Source organism: Drosophila ananassae, chromosome 2L, assembly GCF_017639315.1.
Source record: "Drosophila ananassae strain 14024-0371.13 chromosome 2L, ASM1763931v2, whole genome shotgun sequence".
Taxonomy (NCBI): Eukaryota; Metazoa; Arthropoda; class Insecta; order Diptera; family Drosophilidae; genus Drosophila; species Drosophila ananassae.
The window spans coordinates 1,212,948-1,226,932 of NC_057927.1; the positions used below are offsets into that span (position 1 = coordinate 1,212,948).

General features: G+C 43.4%; 1 protein-coding gene across 1 annotated transcript; it reads right to left on the bottom strand.

Moving 5' to 3' along the window:
- Positions 1–12,246: 12,246 nt before the first annotated feature.
- On the bottom strand, positions 12,247–12,975 carry LOC6500226 (mitochondrial import receptor subunit TOM20 homolog B). Its single transcript, XM_001952953.4, has 2 exons — positions 12,664–12,975; positions 12,247–12,451 (listed from the first exon to the last, which is right to left on the bottom strand). The coding sequence occupies exons 1-2, from the start codon at positions 12,973–12,975 to the stop codon at positions 12,326–12,328; spliced, it is 438 nt and encodes a 145-aa protein (XP_001952988.1). The 3' UTR covers positions 12,247–12,325.
- Positions 12,976–13,985: the final 1,010 nt, after the last annotated feature.

Consider the following 13,985-nt stretch of genomic DNA (forward strand, 5'->3'; position numbering starts at 1 on the left):
TGTTATGGAATCTAAATTAGGAAGTGTCGCTGCAACATTTTGAGACTTCCCTTTAATTAAACTTCACATGCAGTTTCCTAAGAAAAGTCTAGAGACTGTTTGCTTTGTTTTCAGAGCTGAGAGGGGTGTCCTTGGAATTCAGGGGTGTTGTTTTTTTATTGTTCCTCAACTTATGCAAATCCTCTCAGATGCTCCGAATCCATTTATGCAAATATTAAGCTCAACAGCTTTCAAATAATGCGGTTTTTATGCAAAAGGAAAATAGAATTAACCAGCTAGGGCTAAAGGGGAAAAATAAACTTAAATATAAGAGGTATGGATACAAATTATTTAAACCTTAATCAAACTGTAACTTTCAAGAGTTGCTAAGAGGTGAGCTTTTAAATTATATCCCATTTTTATCCACATCCCGCAACCTGCGTATCAGGTTCTTTTTCAGCCTAAATAGACACATTTATAGCCGTATTCCCACCCAGCTCCCTTCCCTTCCCCGCTTTGTTCTTCTCAATTTCATAAACAAATATATACAATTTAGTCTTCATTAACAAGCTCCCAAAATACGCACATCAAAGAAATCAAAAGAATCCCTAACTCTGTCCTATTTTATTTTTGAGCTTCTTGTTTTCGTTTCGTTCTCGTATTTTACATTTAAATGTTGACTGCGTGACGTCAATAGCAGTTTGTTTTTGGACGATTTCTGATATTATTTGTAATTTTTTTTTCACTCCATGCCTTTGTCTGCGAGAAGACAGCTGGTGGGGTAGTGAAGCCTTGTTATTTTTTTGGACAAAAATACAAACTGTCAGAATATCCTGGTGAAATCCAAAACGAATCTGTGAAGCAATCTCTTTTGTTTGGTATTTTTAGTCGTTCTGGGGACGACTGTTTCCTTTTTGTTTTTGCCGCAATCTGATTATGGAATATCCTAGGAGTATCCTGTGACCGATCCTAGTGTCAGTGTCAACTGCTCGGCTAATTAAAATGCAAACTTTCTGGCCAAGTTGTGCCATGTGAGAAGTGCTCTTGGGGGACAAAGCTGAAGCCTTAATTAACTGTCGATTTGGGGGCTTTATGGTCTGTGACTTTTGCCATGCGGTTTCGACCAACTTTTGTGTCCCTCGCCCATGAAAGTTGGCCAAACTGCCATGAGCCGCCCCCTCTTTGCGAAGTTTGGATGTTCTTCCAGTGGTCATTTATCTTGCCCACTTCTTCGAAACATTTTCTGGCGAAAGAAAAAGGGCTCATTTGGGCTCACTCAGATAGACATTGACCAGTCCATTTGGCCATGTCAATTTATCTGCGTTTTGGCCCATCGATCTGGCCATTACATCTGAAGTGTTATGGGCCGGTCGTCGGCACGTAACAAGGGTATATCGGACTCTAATGGAGCAGAAGCCAGTCGGATAAGCATTGCTTAGTAAATTCAATTAAAGTGACTGCTTCGAGCTGCATCTCAGAAGAGGTCAATTACCATTTTTAAAGAGCCTTTACATTTTAAAAATACTCCCTTTACTTTTGGTATTGTCCGACTCTTGGTACTTAGTCGTTGCCAGGGCCTGCAGTTGGCCTCTATTTTTGGCTAATTAAATTTGCAAAAGCTTCTGTTTGGACAACAGTAACCTTTTAGTTTTTAGAACCTTCATTTCCTGACCCTCCTCTAGTGCTCGAATGACCTCTTGGCCGTTCTTCTAATTAGTCTAGAACAAATTCTTGTTATTTTAAGCTACTCTGGGCAGCTGACCTCAGTTTATATACATATTTAGTAGCCAGGTTCTTACAGCTATGTGGCTATAAGCCTGTATCTGCCCTCTTCAACTCCCTAATGCAACAAGTGGAGGGCTTTTAAGCAAAGGCAAAGGTAAGACAACCCGACTTTTGGTCGTAGCAGCTTCAGGCTATTTAATACTTTCACGCTTCTCTTTTTCAACTATTTTTACCTCAATGAGATGGGTGGGTGAGGGTGGCATTCGCTTTAAGCCGCATTCCCCTTCAGCTAAATGGGAAAGAAAGTGAAAAATGCACAAGAGCAGAGGAGCTCTAATTATTCACGGCGGAGTCCTTAGGAGCTCACTATCTTGGAGAAGAAGGACTGCGAGAATTTGCATTTTAGTCATAATCAATTTCGGGTAAGCACCCAGGGGAAACATTCAAGGGACGTGACAAATTTTTATCGCCTGTCGCCCAGGAGAAATTTTAAAGGATTTGGCCCTCCTTCCACCCAGAGCTTCCTGGGACGTCTTTATTGGCCATCTTACTTTCAAGTGCCGCTCTGCCGCAATTCATATAAAGTGCCGGGTTTGCAATTCCGCATGTCATGTGGGGGAATTATTTCATTTAATTAATGCCTTTTATGAATTTCCGGGAGCTGGCAAAACTTCGGGAAAAACTGAGTGGAAAACAGGCTGAAAACTGCGCCCACATCTAGATGTTTGATGGCAAGGCCGACACATCTCCGATTCCCATTCGGATCCGGATCGTTTGCCCTTTTATGATCCCATCAAAAGGCGCGCAATTAAGCCGCTTATGTTGCAAAAAGAGGCTGCCGGAAAAAAAATAATAAAAACAGGGCTTCTCATATGAATGCCAGTGGGGTGTGCCTGCTCGGAGTCGGTGGCCTGCTAAGCTCGCAATTTGTCAAATTAAGTTTACGACTCAGTCCCGGCACAAAGCATTTCACATTTCAATCACACAAAAACGCAAATTGCGTGTCGAACAAAACGAGGACCAGGCCTGGCCGACACTTCAACTCCTTTCCCTGGTTAGGCTTTGGAGCTGCCTTGTTTTTGTGTCGCAGGGAAAGCATTTAAAACGCTTAATTTATGCCCGTGGTGCTCCAGAAACCTCCTCACTCCTCCAAAGAGCCTCGTAAAATATCATCAGGCTTTTGGAAGGCTGAACAAATTGAATTATGTCGACTTTGCCGACGATTTGACGGTGTATCGTCTGGGTGGGAAGGATTGGATGGAATTTTTTTAAGGGACTATTGCACTGCTCTAAACTGGGAATAATAAAACAAAAAATGTCTCTGCCTGCATGAAAAAATTTAAGTTGAGTCATGAGTACTTCCGTTATATTGCTAACATATCAAATGGGATGCTAAAATATAATTTTGATAATGGCCCTACATTTTTTTCTAGTGCAAAATGTAAAAGAGCTGGTTTGGGATTCACGACTCAATGGTTTCCTTTTCATACTTTTAGAGCTTTCAAGGCTGCTGCTCCTGCCGGCAGGACACATTGTGGGTCCCGTTGAGGTTTGCTTTGTTGAGGTCACAGCATGGTTGGCTGAAAAAAATATCCAGTCTCAAAAGTTGGCAAAGTTACGAACGTTTATTAAAATCAGGCAACACTTTTTCTCCCCGAAAAGGAAAAATTGATTGGGAAAAGCCGTACTGAAGGGCAATTGTCCGTAACCTTGAGGAACATGGATGTCCTGCTTGTGTGCGGAAAGCCCTGTCTATTAAATTTAAGAATCACATCCAGCTGCACGTGAGGCAATCTCAGGTGCTTTGTCAATTATTCTGTTGGCCAGGTTTTAGTTTGTTTTTGGTTTGTCACGTTTGCAGCGTAAATTTGCATACACATGAAAGCGAATCCCGGGCCAGGACACATCTGGTTAGAATATTCGTAATCCTGCCCGCTTCTGCGGCACACACTCACTCCCATTGAGGTCTCACCTAATTGCCTTTTTGGCCAAAATGGCTTAGGCCAAAGTTGTTGATGACGCAGGTGGAGATGGCCGTCTCGATGGGGGCTGGAAAGAGCATCGTTAATGGGAAAGACACCAAGTTTACACGGTGCCAACATAAATATAACCTCCTTGCCACCATCTCTCCCTGTGCCACGCCCCTTAGCCACTTAAATGGGGGCAAAGCATTAACGGTAAAGTTACGCAAAAGTTGCGAAACTCGCTGCCGGAAAACGCTGTAAAACATGTCGGGAAGGGGGGACCGAGTCCCAAGTGAAAATTTGTTGCCCCTGTGGCTGGTTATTCAAATAAAATGTAAAACAGCATGTTCTTCTGGCGAGGACAATTTCTCTATGTGGTGATTTAAGTTGGATTTTCAGATATGTGCCCGCGAAAACCCAGTCCGCCGCATTCATAGCTTAAATATGCAGAGTTGCACGCCACATATCATCCATCAATCGCCCAACAATCCAAACCAGACCAGACCCGAACACTCGAATATGCTCACAGGAATGCTGAATATTGCATTTCGGATTTCGATTTTGTTGAAATTATTTTTCACGTTTTGTAGAGTTTTTCTGTTTGTAGCGATAGACAGACGAAGTGACAGGCAGTCAGTCTGTCTGCCAGAGTCAGCAAAACTCGATAAAATTGTTTGGAGCAAGATGGGATTCGATGGGAAAAATCACATTCGATGAATATGATAATTCTGGACTTAGATTTCGGTTGTGGCGAGAAGTAGCATACGTTGATTTAAATTCTCAGCCACAAAAATAGTGCTAAACAAATTTTTAGAATTGTGTTAAATGCAGGGAAAAGGGATAATTTTCCACTCTTCGAGTGTTTAAAAGGCGTAGTGAAAGTAGGGAAAGTTTCCACCACACTCAGTTGCCGCAACTTGCACGTAAACGGTATATGTGCTCGCTCAATTTAGAAAGTTTTCTGAAAGAAAGTTTTCCACTGTCCCCAAGTTGGCCGCATCGCATTGTGGTGGCTATTAGCCGATATCATAAACAACGCCGGACCACAACAGAGCGACAGAAAAATAACAAACGGACAAATGGAACTTCCGCACTCACTTAAGCCATGTCATTTCAATTATTTTGGCAACTTTATGCTCCGACAAGGGCCATAAACGCGCGTAAGCCGGAAATAAAAATTTCAGTTTCGGGCCAAGTAAATCCACACAAATACCTCATAAAACTGAGATGTGGGGAGATGAAGAAATTCACTAAATAAGTAAACTTAATTCGCCAAATATGTGTATAAATTTGAAACAAGACGCATTAAAAACTTGACGGGTCTCAGTCTGTTCCAGACTCTGGCAATGGCAATTGCTGTTATAAATATTAAATCAACATTATACGCGGCTCATAAATTTGCCAAACGGTAGGGAATAATAAAAAATGCGGAAAACCGAAATAAAATCAACCGCAAGTCCATCTCCCGCACTTCGCGGCAGCAGATTTATTTGGCAGCCAACATGACGTATACGCCCCGTGAACCGTCATTTAAATGGGGTTTCTCTTTTCTTCTGCGGCTGTTTTTTCACTTTAAGAATTGAAAACCGAAAACATTGGGCTGATTTTAATTTGTCAAACAGCCGCAGTGTGACTTTATTTTCATCACCCGTGTTGCATGTGCAATATTAAAAGAATATTCACACAGTGTGTCGCCAGGATGGGTGGGCAGGAGGGGCTGGACACTCAGGCATGCATGTAAATGATAAATATGAATGCCAGTGCCATCTGCAGGAGGGCTCCGGAAGGAGCTGCAATGTGCCGGAGAATGCGCTTAATTAAAACAGTTTAAAGCTCTGTCAATGGGACTCTCACTGAAAAGGATAGGTAACTCCTCGAACGTGTGTGCATTTCTCTGCCCTCGTTTCGTGGCCTTGTGCTGACCTCATGCGGCGGACATTAAACGTGACCTGAGGGGAGCTGGGGTTCCCATGGGATTCTTACGAAACCGTAAGCAGATTTTTTTGAGGCGAAGCTCCTCCATGAGTAACTTTTTTGTTTCTGGAGAGAGCAGTGAAAAAAATATCTCCATTAACCCAACAGCCCAAGTTTCAGGATTTTGTTTTTTACCTGCAATCAAGATAATAAATAAATAATCACACACTAGTAATTAGCAGAATCAATACTTCTTTAATCAACGGGCTAATCAATTGCTCAGCTTATAAATGAATCCGGAACTTGTTTTTCTTTTTAGGCAATTTCCGGCAAAATTTGTATTTGGCTGAAAAGCCGTTTCGGATTAATTATGCGATGCAAAGCCAACCAGATCGTTAGGAATGCAAATAGAACGGGCTGCCACCGAAATCCCCCAGAGCTTCCTCTTAAATATTTAAAACGCTTCCCGAGTCTAATCCTTTCGACAACAATTCATTTGGTTCGACTTCGAAATAAAACAGTCTGGCTGGAAATGGGTATTTAATAGCCTTACAAAATGCTAAACAGATTTGTTCGACTGGAGCGTCTGCTATTCGAGTCGTAAAACAGAAATAATACATTTTAATGCCTTTTAATGAGCCAACGACTTACTGGCGCCTGGAAAAATTCAAGTTTTTGCCCACATATCCTGCGTATCGTGCCCGCTCATAAATATTTATGGATCGCATTTCGAATTAGAAATATTGAAAAGAAACAACATTTGACTGGGCTTATCATACACCATTATTGTTATTGTTATCTTGTTTATTATGAATAAATATTCGCAATCATTTCCATCTGGCTGTTCATTTGCATTTAAAATTTTCCGAAGGCCCATTCCTACTCCCACTCGCGCCCAAGGAAATCTAATATGCCGCACCGCCTTCAATTCCTATGAATTCGTTCCATTCAGATGAACTGTAACAGTAGGCGACTTACATTGTTTAGACATCCTCAGAGGTATCCTGGATCCTGCCCAGGATTGTGTGGGTGTGTGTGAGTGTGAGAGTACGGGTGTTTCAAAGTCGGAGATAATAGACTTAGACACAAAAAAACGACGGGCCCTGCCGACGCTGTCCTTGGAAACTTTTTGCATGGAAAATTAGAAAGCAAACAGAGTTTATTATTTTGATTAAACTTCTCACACAGCACCAGACTCTGCGTGGCCGTGAATGATGATAAGGCAGCATTTTGGGGGCTGTGAATTCGTTTTAAAGTCAACATTTGTGTTGTGTTGCCCTGGAGAACATTATTATTTTTGAATTTTTGCGCAGTATCTGCCTCAAAGCAAGTATTTTATGGACCTTTACATTCAAATATTGGACTCTCTCACTTGAAGAGTGATTCAAATTCATCTTCGCCACAGACCCAGCTCTATACTCCCTTTTATAAGCCAAACAAGAAGATTTAAATGCAATTGCTTCTCTTATGTGGCCGGCAAAGTTTAAATAAAAGTTGTAGCACTCGCTAAGAATGCCACCCGCTGGTGAGCCCCCGAGTTGAATGTCCTTTTTGTAATTCCTAGTTCAACCGGCTGAGTCCCTGAAGTCGCTGTTAGCCACCGCAAACAAGCGGCCACATTTTTCAGGACTCCGCTATGCCCTAAACACTCTGACCCTTGTAGTCCCGCCACCCGCAGCGACTGCAAGCTGGATCATTGTCAGCGACAGGACCCTGAGTCCCCCCAAAGGAATGCAGGGTTTCACTAAAAAAAATAACACTTTGCCAAGAAAAACAGTTTGTATGTTGAGAAATTCGTTTTGCCCTGAAGGGTACCTTAAACCCTTTTAATAATTAACTAACATTTAAGGATTGAAGACACCTTTTTTTGGCAGTGCAGTAGGTGCCATAGAACAGTCGCCATTAATCTTCGGGGGGCACTCCAATACGGGTGGCTCAGGTGCAGGCCTAGCAGACATCATTTCCGACGCATCGAATACAAATGCGATTGTGGAAGTGACAGCGGAACTTTACAGGATACTTCACTGCAGCCATCTCTGCCGCCAGGACGATTTTAGATTGGCCGGCCGCAATTAGGCCAACAACCATTTCCTTTTTCGGCAGTCGACCGAATGTCTATGTGACTCCTCCGGATCGAAGTGTGGAAAAAACTAAGTACAAATTGCTTTTCCCCAGCTGTTGCCGGTAGTGAGTGTCCTGATAGTGCTGGAGGTTGTTGCAGTCGGCGTTGGGAATGCTGTGACGCAAATCCTTTGACGACATTCCCAGCATGGCTCTGGTAGCAGGACAACATACACACAGAGAAATAATAGCAACGCATTGTTATAAAAGTCAGTTGCCTATATTTTTTATGGCTTATAAACAGGATTTAACCAAGGGACTCAGGTCCTAGAGAGGAAAGTAGGAGAATGCTGAATTTTGTTCGTGTGCAGGCACGAAATTTGTGGGGTGCAGTGGGGAAAGGACTTTCATGAAAGTGGTTTCTAGGCGGCTGTGCAAACAGAATGCAGTGTGATGGCAGGACTAGAGTACACGAAGAAATAGTGGATCGCCATCTGGTAGGATGCGGAGGGGACTACGACTGCAAGGGACACACTCACACTGTAAGCATGTGTACTTATAAAACTTACAAAATGAAAAAGCAAAGCCAGCCAACAGATTTTCTATTTGGAAACTTTTCAGAGTCTACCCCAAACAATACGCACACAGTGTACTGGCCCTTACAAGTATGCGCCTTTTATTTATGTGAGTGTGAGTCCTGCGGTGCATCAGGCAGGATTTATATATTCGCCTTATGTTGGCTTTGGCTTAAGGGGGAAATTGCTGCAATAAAATGGACCTGTTCGTAATTCTTCTCAACAATGCAGTCAGTTTATATTATTTACAAACTTATACAATATTTTTGTACTTAATGACATGCTTTAAACTTTTATTAAAATTATCTGCTAAGAAAACTGTCACTTCAAGGATTCTGCGCCTTGAGAGTACCTCATAGGACCTAATAATAATAATAATGGGTATTTCCCTTTCCAGCTACCCCTATATTAACCGGCTGAAGCGGTATTGCGTACCCTTCATGTCACTGTTAGGAGTTATAAACAGTATGTACTAAGTTGAGTCCTTCATTATTGCAAGAAAGTTGCAATAATCTCCGTAAGATAATCCCTAAGCCGAGGAAAACAAGACAATCAATATCCGCACTTGGCACTTCCTTATTATTCGGCGCTACTGCCTGTAGAAAGTCCTGCTTGATTGCCGAGAATCTCATGTTCCCACGTTGTTTGCCAACATCAACTGAGCAGGCAAACAAAGGCGAAAAGCCGGCTAGATGGCTAGCTGGCTGGCTGACTGGAGGCGCTCTTCTTTATGCCAATCCTTTCAGCTCCGTGGCACACATGTCCTGTACGAAATATGCATTCGGTGCCCCTAACGTGCTCTACTCGCATATTGTTGAACAAACAGTAAAACGAAATTCAAAACAGCTGCTGGTGGGAGTCGAGGACGTGTGAAAAAATGTGCAAAGGGAAGATATATGTAAACGTGGCTCACACACGCCCGTAGTCACACAGCCGTACAACCACTTCCGCTGCCAGGAAATGGAAGTCTCCGTGCGTGAGAGCGGGTATACCGGTATTTGTGGGGCTATGGGTGTGAGTGTGACTGTTTGTTTGTGTAACTTACGTGCGTAGTTTATAGAGGGGGGCGGACGGTGAAAGTGCCATGACGTGAGCCCAAATTTCGTTATGGCAGCTCCCCAGCCCTGTCCCGTCCCGCTCCCTGCCTATTCTTTTTTCGGCCCGATATGGTTTATTAAAAATTTCTGTTTAGTCAACCGTGAGGAATGAAGGGGATGCCACAAAAAAGGGCAAAGTTACACGCAAAGTTTTGTGGTAGTCATGCTTGAGATGGGATAGCTGAGATTGCAGGTGCCACGGGGCGTATGCGTAGTATTTGCAAAATATGTCTCGCATCACAGAAACATGGCTAAGCGGTTTACGAGCCCGACCACAAATGGAATTCCAATCCGAAGTCGCCAGAAGCCACAACTAAATTTTCCACACTTTAGAAACCATGCTTCACCCTGCGTATGAGTGATATTTCACATGTGATTTTCTTATTATACCCTTGCAGGGGGTATTATAATTTTGGTCAAAAGTGTGCAACGCAGTGAAGGAGACATCTCCGACCCTATAAAGTATATATATTCTTGATCAGGATCACCTCCTGAGTCGATATGAGCATGTCCGTCTGCCCGTCTGTCCGTCTGTCCGTTTCTACGCAAACTAGTCTCTCAGTTTTGAAGCTATCGAGTTGAAACTTGGCACACACCCTTCTTTCCTTTGCAGGCAGTATATAAGTCGGAACGGCCGGGATCGGTCGACTATATCCTATAGCTGCCATATAACTGATTGATCGGAAATGCCATAACTTTAGTGTTTTTTAAGTTAGAGGGTTGGGACTTTCCACACATGTTATATTTGACCAAAATATCTTGTGTACAAAATTTCATAAGGATCGGCCGACTATATCCTATAGCTGTCATACAACGATCGGAATTGGCATAACTTTGGTGTTTTTTAAGTTAGAAAGATGGGACTTGGTACAGATTCTATTTTGGACAAAATAATCTGATTTGCCAAATTTCATTAGGATCGGCCGACTATATACGATCTTCTATATATCTAATAATATAAGATGCGTGGCGCCACCTAGCGGACTGCGACTGAACTGCAAGGGTATATCAACTTCGGTTCCGCCCGAAGTTAGCTTTCCTTTCTTGTTAGTAATTAACTCATGCCAGCCACGCAGGTTTCAGGTAACATTTTCCTGATTCAGAGCCAGCTTTGAAATCCCCATACATTGTTCGCAGTGGTTAATGACATTTTCCCGCCTGAAAATGATTCGACATCAGCGATAATGGCACTACCCGCCCATTAATCTCCCGACCCACAAATTCCTGGCTGCTGTGGCTCCGCCGACCAATTAGTCTGTCGGCTCTGTTTGATGTGGCATCCACATTCATATATGTTGTTAGGTACATAACATACAGAGTGGCTGTCTTAAGCCTGCTGCTATGGCATTTTTGATTTCTAGTTGAGACCGCAACGGAGAGTATTCCCCGAATAACCCAGTTTTCGGCACTAATTAATATCTTTAAGGTAATGGCATCTGAAGGGCTCTGAATTCCACAGACGAACATCTGTCGATAATAGCACCCATAAACACGAATATATGATTATGTACTAATACTTATTTATACAAGAAACAAACGGGAATCACACGAAGTTATCCTCTATGGATTTCTGAGCCATTTGACATGCATTTCGATTAAGTAAAATATCAATTTCTCAGGGGCGTCCAAGTCTTTAAATGGAATTTTTTCAAGATGTCGGGATGCCGTGGGCTTGCCTAATTGAAGGTCAATTACCTCCTATTAATTTCCGAATATTCCAAATGAGATGGAATAATTGAGCACAGAACAGCTCTTAGTGCAGGCTTTCTTCTAGGATATCTTATTAAATTAGCTGCTCCCGCTCCGCTCCCCGGGCGAATCTTTGATGCCGGATTGTTGGTCCTGTTTTCAAAGCAAAAGCGCTGCTCAAGTTGGAAATTAGTGCCGGACTACAAAGGTCCGATGCCCGCCGTCTATCTGTCTGTCTGACCGTCTATCTGGTAATTACTGGACAATGGGTGCAAGGACAAGAGCGGATGCCACAAAAGGTCATTATGTAATTACGTTCGCCGAGGAGTCGCGTAGAATGGGAATCAGTTGAACTTTCCACTCATTAATTGCCAGCAAAGGCGTTAAAAGATTGTTTTCCTTTGTCCAGCTGGGTCTTAACGCGCAATAAAATGTTTAGAAAGGATTGCGGCTGGCTGCTGGACAGCTTGAAGCCATCGGAGAACGGGGAACTCGGCCTAAACAGCATTGGTGGTTAGTTTGCAAGCTGGCCAATCGCTAGAGCCACGACCATCAATCAAACGTATTCGGGTGATAAATTCCCGTAGCGAGCTCCGTCCTAGCTTTGTTTTCCAAGCAAATTAGGCACGCAAACCGCAGAGCCACGAAGGATATTCCCTGCAGGACGGCTAATTCGCCATTGTGTTGGCCTTGACAATCGCAACACACAGACTCGCAACCGGAAATACCCCGCCAGACGTTTTGTTTGTGAGCACTGACCCTTGCGAATCGACAGGATTCACTGATAAAGCTCAATTGTCATGTTAATCTCGACAGGCCAACAAAAATCCGTACGGAGTCAGCATTTAATTGTCAAGTCAACTGATTACGGTTTCCACAGAAGAGCTAATGTAAATATTTGCGTAAAATTAAAAATCTTCAAATTGCTTTTACCTGGAAACCATTTCTTTCCAAGACCATTATAACTGCCAAGCATCTCGGTTGACGTAGATTCACAGCTAACGTTGTTATTTACAGGGGCAGCCTTGGGCGAGGCTTAAGTGTCAACCAACTTCAGGGGGAAGGGAAGCTAAGCCCTTCGCCGCCCAAGCCGTTTACCCCGTCTACACACACTCTGCACCCACCGCTACACCCTCAAACAAATTATAAGCAAATTATGAGCCATAGCCTGGAAGTGCTGCGCAGTTTCAGCTTTGGTCCAAAACATTGAGTGGATTAAAACCAGAGATGGTCCATACCATGTTTGCATTTACGAGTGACGCACATGGCATTTATTAAACAACGAACCGAAATATGACTATGAATTTTTTCACTCCGCGACTTATTCGAGAGCGTTGATCCCTTCTTCGTCCACAACGACGGCGGCATTGCGTTCGGCCGACTCGTAGGCGTGCATCTTGATGAGCATCATCGTGAAGATTTCCACAGGAAGAGTCGACTGCAGGACCTAGAAAGGCAGGACACGAAAGCAAATAGGCATTAGTCCTGTTGTGCGTTGCAATATAGAAACCCCCAAGAAAAAGGCTTAAAAACAGCTCCGTAAGATCAAAGCAATAGAATCTGGCAACAGACACACTTACAGTGACACCCTTTGACACCACCTTAAGATCGAATGGAAGATGAACCCTGCCGCCCAAAGGACATTTCACCCTAACTTACCTGGAGCAGCTTGCCCGGCTGGCTGCACACGAGAATCGCATTGATCAGGTGGTCTACCCCGCCCTCGATGTCGCCGCTCGTGATGAGGCCCTCGCCCCTCTGAATCTGCGTCATGAAGTACATCTCTATGTCCTTTTCGCTCAGGTGTACGGACGCACCAGGTGGCGCCAGAACATTGTTCTTCTGGCGGCGGCGGCGCTCGTGGAGCTTCTTCTTGAAGTCCGGATCGCTGCGCCGTTTGTGGTCGAAATAGATGCAATAGCCCGCGAACAAGAAGGCCGAAACGGCTGCCAGAAACTTAAAGGTGTCCATGCCCGGTGACTACAATCCGAAAAATATTTTTTGTATTTTTTTGTCGTGATTTAGTGTTTCTGGAAATATCAGAACTCAACACCTGACAACAAATCTCACTATTGGGTGTGTCCAACAATGTGTGTACTTCGAGGGAGATTTGAATGCCGAATGATTGGAATTGTGTCGACTGCTTCGGTTAGGAGTTTTGATGTCCTTTTTTAAATCATATTCTCCGTAGTCCGTAATCCATCGTGGCATCTGTCAATTTCAAAATCCATTTAAGTTATGACGCGAATATGCACATCAGCTTATTCTGCCCAATCACGACTTATTGGCTTAAACTCAATTTGAAACAGTCAATTCAATATCGGTTTAAATTATAATTCCCGCAAATTTAATCACTTAGTAAACGATTTTCCCGCCAATGCCAAACACTATTTGGCCGTGTTTATTTTTGGCCCGCAATTACGGCCACAAACTCCGCAAAACAAATAAATAAAATGCCAATTTTTTTACCCACGTGGGTGGAAGGTCAGAAGAATATTCCGACAGCAAAATGGGAGTGACAGTCGGTTTTCCGAGTATCGCGTTTGGTAATTTTGGTAATGCAAGTGAACCTTCACCTTTAGGCAGACTGAACTACTCGGGACGAATCGCTTTATTATGGCCCTAGTTGCGGGCCAACTTTTACAGCCCATACTCGGCGAATGGCACATATGAAAATTGATTAGCCATTTCATTTGATATGATGCTTGAGCACCGAGGGACCTAATTCGATGCCAGACCACTCACAGTTTGCGGTGACCCCAGAAGCTGAGGCCGTTGTCCGGGGAAACCCGTGTATCTTCCAGATGTGGCAGGCACAATATGTTCTAGACGGTAATAGAATCTTTTCAACTGACTTTCGGTTTGCCTTTTTATTTTTGTTGAATCCTTAAAGGCTTTCTGCGGCTGCCATGACAATGGAGGGGGAAGCGACACAAACATCGACCTATTATGCAAATTGTTATTCCCCGAAAGAAGTGGAG